General features: G+C 41.1%; 1 protein-coding gene across 1 annotated transcript in view; it reads left to right on the forward strand.

Moving 5' to 3' along the window:
• The window catches only part of CMTM4 (CKLF like MARVEL transmembrane domain containing 4), a 61,704-nt gene that overhangs the window by 3,491 nt on the left and 49,422 nt on the right, over window positions 1–8,791 (forward strand). Inside the window, exon 2 of the mRNA XM_025209492.1 lies at window positions 5–76. Coding sequence (XP_025065277.1) covers window positions 5–76 — 72 coding nt within the window. The remainder of the gene's footprint in view (window positions 1–4; window positions 77–8,791) is intronic.

Consider the following 8,791-nt stretch of genomic DNA (forward strand, 5'->3'; position numbering starts at 1 on the left):
CCAGCGCCTGGGCGCCCTCCGCTGCGACCCCGACTACCTGCGGGGCGCCCCGGGCAGGGCCAAGGTGGCCGAGGTGGTGGGTACCGCCCTGCCCTGCCCTGCCCCGCCCCGCCCCGCCCCGGGGGGAGCGAGGGGCCTGGGGCAGGTCACTTATGACAGAGAGAGAGAGGCTGAGGGTGCCGGAGAGGAGTGGGGGGGTCCAGAGGGTGTACGCGGGTTGTCCCGTTGAAGGTTTGTTTGCCCCCTTCGACGTGGGGCTCCCGGGGCCGGCCTGAGCGGTTTAGGGCACAGCCTGTTTCCTTTCAAAGGTGCATTGCCGGCCTGGGTGGACGGCAGAGCCGTCCGGGTGCAGGCGCGCCCCTGGCCAGACGGCTGCAAACGTGTTTTCCAATTGCGTCGCCGGCAAAAAGTCTGCTTCAGTCTAAGGAAAAGGAGTCTTTGTGTGTCTGCGCCATCCTGGTAGCTGGCGTCGATCGCCTAGTGCGGTAGGAGCTGGACTCTCGGGCACTGTTGCACGGCTGTGAGTTGCCGAAGCCTTAAGGAAGCGCTGTTGGTTTTTCAAGTAGCGGCTCGTCCTGTCCCTGTGCTGACGTGCTCCTGCTGGTTTGGGGGTTCGTTATGCACTAGCAACCGGCGCGCTAGACGTTGCATAGACCACTGGCCCCAGCTCACAGTTCAGGACCTCAGGTCTGTGTGCTGTCAGGGTACATCTCCAGGACCGTTGCAGTGCTGATTAGACTGCAGACGTACCTAAAGTTGCTTTTAAGTAGCTCGGATATTCCTATGAGCCACAGCACAACATAACCGTGTGGGCTGACAAGCATACTCGAGAAGCGAGGTGTGTACTTGGGCAGGTGGGCTTGCCTGAGTTCGCTGCTGCCGTAGTTGCACTGCCAGTAGTACTCAAGCTGTCTACGGCACGGTACGTCTTTATGAGCTGAAGCCGAAGCCTTCCCCCCCCCCCCCCCTTTTTTGTTGCTTAGAACTATTTTACACGCTGTGGCTAAACCCTTCACTTTGGTGGGAGAGCTTACATTGTATAAAGCTGAGCGTGTGGCTACGTTTTTTCAGTACGGAGGCTTAGGCTATGAGAAGAAAAGTGGGGAGGACAAGGCAACAGTAAATCAAATAAATTATTTAGTGAGTCCCAATTCTTGTGGTTGTACGCTCATATCGGTTTTGTAAAGGTGTCTCTTTTTTCCCTTCCTTCACAAACAGAGGAAACTAAGGCTGTGTGCACAGGTTAAGTTAAATGAGTAGACTAATCAACACTGCATAAATGCCCATTGTAAACTTCTGCACTTGCAGGGTTTAGACTCCATTAAAAAAAAATGGCATCAAATGCACAAAGTAATCGAATTGGCAAAAGCAGAAAAATACTTTGCTACATTTTTCAATTTGTACGCTTTTTAGTTATAGTAAACTCTTTTCTTCAACTGGCTATTAAACCATTTGGGACGGAAGTGTGTCAACTGATCATGTCCTTTTAAGTAAAGGAACACTAGGATAGCAACATAGTACTATATTGTGCTTTTTTATTAAAGCAGTTTCATGTGTGTGTACATGTGCCTGAGACATTGATGTTTGTCTTTATCTGCTTATCTTTCTTTTAGCAGCTGTGTTTCTGATGATTGCAGATTTAAATTTTAGGGAGTTTTATATCCTCTGGGGTAGAGGATGGGGCAGAGTTGCTGAGGGTGATGCTTTCTAGTAATCTACAGTAACTTGCCCTAAGGTTGTCCTATTGTTTTTCCTTTTGATAATTGCTGCATTAGACAACTCTTTTGGCAAGTCAAGTTAAATGTTTGACATTTTCGATAAAGGTCCCCAGGCCATGGATAGGTGAATCCTTTGTTTCTGAAGTTCAGGTATGAAGGAACAAGCTCCCAAGGTATAAACAGAAGGTTTTTTAAAAGGAAATTAAAAAAAAAAAAAAAAAAGTCCTGTTGGGAAGACTAAGGAAAATGCCACGCAGTAGTCAAGCTACACATGTAGGAGGTTTCTTATCTGTTGAGGAAATAATATTCTACCTTTAGGCTATTGTATTATGTAAGAAGTGTTTGTAGAATAATGCCTTTAGTGAAACTAAATAATGCTTTGTGTTTTATTAATGCATGTGGTCTGATATGTCCAGTGGGATGTGTACACTACTCTGTAAACATATCCAGCTAGCTTGGGTATCTCTGAATTACACTGAAGTAGGGAAATTCTCCTGAGCCAGAAGTTACCAGGACTTGTAGATTGCTAGCGTGGGACTGAAGCATATGGTTGCTGTTATTGTGGCCTGGCATATTTGGATTCTTCATGTTTATCTAATTCATATTCTGACCAAAATGGCAAACCTAATAAATTCTTCAAAAAAGGATTTAGAAGGGGATGAACAAGGGTACTCCAGTACATTCAAAATGTACTCCAGTCATTTATTTGATGAGCGTGGTTACGTTTCATTATAATTGTTAACTACACTATATATATGTCTCAATATTTTGTAAGGGTAACAATGCAGGGTTGTAACTCTGAGTGAACGGAGACTCCTTTTTTTTGTTTTTAACACACAAAGATTATGTGGATAAGTAAAGAGAGTCAAGCAGGGAGACTCTGCAGTAACTAGAAGCTACAGCGGGAAGGATTAAAATAGCTTCCATTCTTTAATGGACAAATGATTGACATATTAAGATACCAGTTTAAGGCAGACATTGAAATATATACACTTTAGTTCAGTTGACAGCTACTAAACAATGTTTACTGCTGTATTATGAGTTTTAACTTTATCATTTGTGAAATGATCCATATGTACCACTATTTGTTAAAAAGAAGACTGAGAATAGAAGGAAATGTGTACCTGACGATTATAGCACAAATATTTATAGGAATCTGTTGTCTTCTTCAATACTTTTCTTTATTAATTTAAAAAAAAGTTAGACAAATGTCTTTAATAGAACACAGTATAATACCTTAGGCATACAGTGTGATTTGAATTTTTAATAGGTAAGAAGATAGCTTAAAGTTGAAATGATCCTTGACACTTTCATCTTAATTTTTAGTATATTAAATGTATCAAAATAGTGTACTCTGGGTGTGTACTTTCTCTTGATGCTTTCTCCTTCCTTTGTGTATCAACAGGTATTTTAATACTAATCCAGTGTTTCTAGCTTTTAAATTTGGTATGCAAATTGCTTGATATCATTGGAATTTTTTAATTAATATCTGAAACCAAACTAGTTGGCTTTGTCTGCTATGTAACTGTTCAAACATTGTGAAAGAGCTACTAATCAATCCGTATTTAACGTAAGAAGTTTGGAAAATGTGTAGAAAGAACCACATGGAAAAGTTTAAACTAAGGTTCATTTGTTCTTTAATAGGTTTTTCTGTACAAGGAAAGGAACTTTTAAGAAATGGGTCTTTGGCTCATTCTGATTTTCATTGTGGTTCATGGTTCTGAACTATTACCCCCTCCCTCCACCATAAAGCTCCCAGACTTCTCACAGCAGAGGGGTTCCTTTTTATCCAAAGTAAAACCACTTCTTTGTCCTTTTCAGCATTAACATGACTGAAGAAACTTGATGATCTGAGTTTTTTTGTTTATAAACTTTACAGTCCAACTAAACTGTGCACAGCCAGCAAGGGTTGTGTTATGACTAACATCAGAGTGGTGAACTAGTGAGAGTCATGACGCCTGTATCTATTTGGGATCATGAAAGCAGCATCTGATCAGTATTTGGGTTGAAATAGGGCTTACAGGAAAAATACCTCTTTTTATGGCGGTATTTAAAGGGAAGGGAGATTTGACTGTGTTTGGCTATGTTAGGGAGGAAATTTTGAAGGGGTCAGTGAAACCAGAGGAGATTAATGATGTGACTAGGTGGGTAAAGAGGAAGTGAGAGGCATGAATGGAGAGGAAGGGGGCTGTGAAGTTATGCAGAACCCTGACACCTGAGGAAGGACAAGCAGAAGCCAGTGCAATTGCATGTAATTTTAAAGAGTGTTTTTCCTTTGGGTAGATTAAAATTCAGAAGAAAAGAACTTCTCCCTGGTGACTTTCTAGTGGAATATTATGTTACCTTATCACACAGTTGGAGTTTTTGCTGTCATTCTTGGGGACCATTGCAGAAAAGCTCCTTAATGTTTATTTTCAGTGGTCTCTGGTCTAATTTTACATTTCTCAAGTATTTGGGAATTTTTCTTTCCTATAAAATCTGATTGTAGAATAGTCTCAAAGGAAAGTTGAAACTTTCCCCAGTGTACTTTCTGAAATTCTTTCCTTATTTTAGCTCAATACTTGTCTGTTGCTGCTTAAACAAAACCTCTCTGATATTACGCATTTTTCTGAGTTAGGCAGCCAGTATCTCTTCTACTTTTCATTTAACTAAGTCAGGCAGAAGGCAGGGCAGGCTGGCACCTTAGAGACTAACTCATTCAGAGAGGCATATGCTTTTGTAGGTGACAGACAAAGTAGGCTGCTGCAGAAGAAAGTTTATGCCTTTCTGAATTAGTCTCCAAGCTGTCACTCTGCCCTGTCTTCTGCCTGATGCCAGACTAACATGCTAATTATCTGTCTCTACTTATTTAGGTAAGTTATACTGTATCTCTCGTTCCCTTGTGTCTCTCACAAGTCTCTTTCTCCATCCCTAAATGACTCTTGTGGCTGTTGCCCAAGCTCTTCAGTTTGTCTTTTAGCTTCTGTTATAGCAGTTCAGGGAGCTGAATGTACTGACTAGAACAGCATATAGTGTAGGATTAGGGTTACATTCTCCCTCTCTGAAAATTTAACACCTTTGAATTTGCAACTGTATATTGCTGACCTGAGATCCCTTACACCACTGTATAATTTTCAGAGTCTCTAAACTGTTTTACCTTTTACTAAAGCCAGTTGTTTTTTGGAGAGTTAAAAATTGGAATTTTGAGTTGGTTTCAGATTAGAATGAAAACTGAAATTCTGATATTCCCAGTAGTAGGGGATAGAGCCTGGGTATCTGTATGTCAGAGCTGCAGTGCCTGGTTGCCCAGGTTTTGCAGGAGCCCCCAAGGGGCACTGGCAGGAAAGCAGGTAGTTTTCCAAAGACCCCTGGCATGTATTATTCATTGCTTCATCAAAGACATTTGTTGAAATTGCACAGACTTTGCAAAACTTGTTAATGTCAACAAATTTGTAAATTCCAGTGAAAAAAACTTTTGGACTGCAATATGCTCTTGTTGCAAAAAACAAAAACAACCCCCCTCCCAAACCCCCAGCAAATAAAAACAAGCAAACAAACAAAAAACCCCCCAGCATACTGGTTTGTATTAACAGGAGAGTCTCTGGCAACTCAAGGGAAGCAAGTCTTCTGCTCTGTTTGGCACTGATGAGGCATATTCATTTGTACTCAGCATTGGTCAGGCCACAGCTGGAGTACTGCGTCCAGTTCTGGGCTCTGCACTTCAAGAAGGACGTGGAAAGGCTTGAAAGAGTCCAGAGAAGACCCACTTACATGATTAGAGGCCTGAAGAGCCAGCCATATGAGGAAAGGCTGACAGATACAGGACTGTTCAGCTTAGGAAAAGAGAAGACTTCAGGGGGATTTTGTGGCATCTTACAAATATATTAGGGGAGAGCATCAGGGGCTAGGTGCACAACTATTCACTGAAATGCCCCAGGGGTAAACCAGGAGCAGTGGTCATAAACTCCTAGAAGAAGGTTGCAGACTGATATATATTAGAGGCCTGGAAAACATGCCTTGTGAGGAAAGGCTGAAAGAATGAGGGTTATTTAGTATTTAGTCTAGAAAAAAGTAGATGGGGGGGGATTTGATAGCAGTCTTCAAATACTTGAATGACAGCTATACAGAGGATGGAGATGGCCTTTTCTCTGTGTCCATAGGGGACAGGACTAGGAGCAATGGCCTCAAACTGTAGCAGAGGAAGTTTTAGGTTGGAGATTAGGAAGAACTTTGACTGTGTCAGTGGTTAAGCATTGGAACAAGTTACCCAGAGAAGTTGTGGCATCTCCATTGCTGGAAATTTTCAAGACCAGTTTAGACAGGCTGGATGGTTTAGTCAGGGATGATCCTGCCTTGAGCAGAGGGCTGGACTAGATGACCTCATGAGGTCCCTTCCAGCCCTACTTTCATATGATCCTATCTTGGGAGGGAGCCCAGTCTGCCACTGAACTTTCTGAATAAACCAGTCCATCTTTGCTTGCATTAAACCAACATGAAGCTGACTATTCTGCTTGTAGATGGACATCAGAGAAACTTGTTCCGCAGGTTCTCATCATTACAGTTGCAGCTCCATACTCATTTGGCCCGGTCTACCCAAGAAAATTTTGCTTGCACAGGTGTGTTGGGCAGGGATGTGATGAGAGATGACCTTTGACAAACTCAGTCATGTTAGTTCAATGGCTTTGGCTGGCATAACTTGCTCCACTCAGGGGGACAGGAATACGATGTACTGGCAAAATGTAACATGGAGTAGTTGATGAAACCAGAAAGTGACAGTTTTACCTTCAGTGAAAACAAATGCACTTTCACATAATGTGTTATTAGACTGTAGAGTTAATTGAGATGAAGAAATTAGCAAGGTTTAAAAAAAGACTGGAAACTAAAATTGAGATTAAGAATATTCAGAGTTGTTATAATTGAGAATAAAAAATTGGAAGAGAGTTTTAGATCCCATACATCAGGACTTAATCTATTCTCTGTAGCCTAAAGCATTTTTACAAATGTATGCGTTGCAGCGCTGGGTGCTTTGAAAAGCGCCCAGCGTTGCGACGCATACAGTTGTATAAGTGGCAAAATGCATATCAGCGCTCAAAAAACGGCAGCAGCGCACTTTTAAACTAAAACACTTTGACAGTGTTTTAGTTCAAAAGCACACGGCCACCGTTTTCTGCATGCTGATGCTCATTTCACTGCTTGTACAACTGCACGTGTTGCAGTGCAGTTCGCCTCAGCTCGTGTGTGGAGCAGAGTCGATTAATTGAGTCTGCTCCGAAGTGGCAGATTTTTGTCACGTTGCTGGGGAAAAAAAAGTATATTTATAAAAGCCCCTAGAGATTAGATGAGCATGCAAATTAGTCCACATTATATTGCAGTGACCTTACAGCTTCATCTGAAGCATCTTGTTTGGCCGGTGACAGACGATATTGGACTGCGTAGACCTTGGTTGTGACTTAGAGTGGCAGATTCCATAGTATGTTTTCTCTTTTTTTTTGACCAGAACAAAGCCCCATAACCTTTGTGAGAGATGAATTGTTTTACACTGTTTCGTGTCAGCTCTTGAGCCGGGAAAGAGGAAGTGTACAGGTCGGAAGACAAGCGATCTTTTGGCCCTTAGATAAATAATAGAAATAATTTACCACTTGTCATTTGAAGGTGATAATGAAGACCCTCAAAGACTGAAATTATTGTCTTCTAGATTAAAATTACCATCGTGTTTTTTCTTTTTTGTTCATAAACACGGTGATAGCTACTCTGCATTTTAAAAAGATTATGCTGTATCTTTTACTAGCTAAATTTAAAGTGTCTTACCATACATGGTGCAAAGCAAAATAATTATAAGTCTGATGCCCTGGTGATACTACTTTTTGTGTTAATGCTGTCTTCTAGTTTTCCCTTTCATGTTTACACCCCAGATATTTCCAGACAACAATCACGTCCTCTGTTAAACTTTGTTTTGGTAGGCCAATTAGGGCAAGTTCTTTTAATCTCCTCTTGCTGTGGTCTTGTGCACTGCTATTAATGCTTCCTTATATGACTGATGCATTACATTGGTGATGGGGTGTCATCTCATGATCAGCTGTGATATTTAGCTCTCTTCTTCTGCATTGTTTCCAGCTCATGAGCTCCCAGCTTATGGTAGGTATCGTTACTGCTCCCAAAGTGCACAAGCTTTTATTTGAAATTCATGATGCCCTAGAATACATGTGTTTTGCTGTCCAAGATCACTATTGACTAATTAGATATTGGTTCCTTCTGTGATATGTAGTCTTATACATGGGTCCCCTTGTGCTGAGATTTTTAGCAGCCATTTCCAACAGCTAAAATGTTTCAGTTTTAAAAGTATTTAGAAATTCTCCTGGGGGGGATGCTTCAATTTCTTTGAATTTTTAAAAATGATTTTCTCTTTGGAAACATTCCTTTTTCTAAGGTTTTGAGCAGCTCGCATTAACATACAGTATCATGCTTATTCTGGAAGATAATTGACAGGGGAAAGATGTTATTTTTTACAATTAAAAATGTGTTTTTGGAAGGACTCAGTGCATTTAGAAAAGGAAAGAAAAGCTGTTGGGTAGTGGTCATTTCTCTGTGCATAAAAGAGAATGATTTCCTGTTTGCTATGCCAGATGTTCTTGCCACCTAGCAACAATGCAGAATAAATTGAGCCAATCTTTTTGGTGGCTTGTACATACTCTCTAGTTAGTACATACTCTCTAGTCTTGGGTAATGGTGATATTTAAGAGCCTGTATATACATAATGCCTGTCTAAGTTAACTGATAGTTTTAGGTTCTGCCTTCCTGAAGCAATGAGTATGATTTCTGTAGTTCTCTTTCCAGCAGTAGACCCATGTATAGTAATGAATATGTTGTTAACTGGTGAGTTAGCATAATCAAAAGTGTGGTTAAAGTTTGACTGTACTCTAAAAATGTTCCCTTGTGCTTCACAAGTCTTGGGTGGAAAAAATTTATTTTTTTTTTTGGCTGATGAGCCTCCCATGTGACCTACTTGTTCAGGCAGACTTCAAAATACAGGGAGAAGGATTTGAACTTTATGGTAAGCTTCAGGTTTGTTTTCGTTTCTACAGAACAGCAAGTTC

Source organism: Alligator sinensis, unplaced genomic scaffold (genome assembly GCF_000455745.1).
Source record: "Alligator sinensis unplaced genomic scaffold, ASM45574v1 scaffold170_2, whole genome shotgun sequence".
NCBI lineage: Eukaryota > Metazoa > Chordata > Crocodylia > Alligatoridae > Alligator > Alligator sinensis.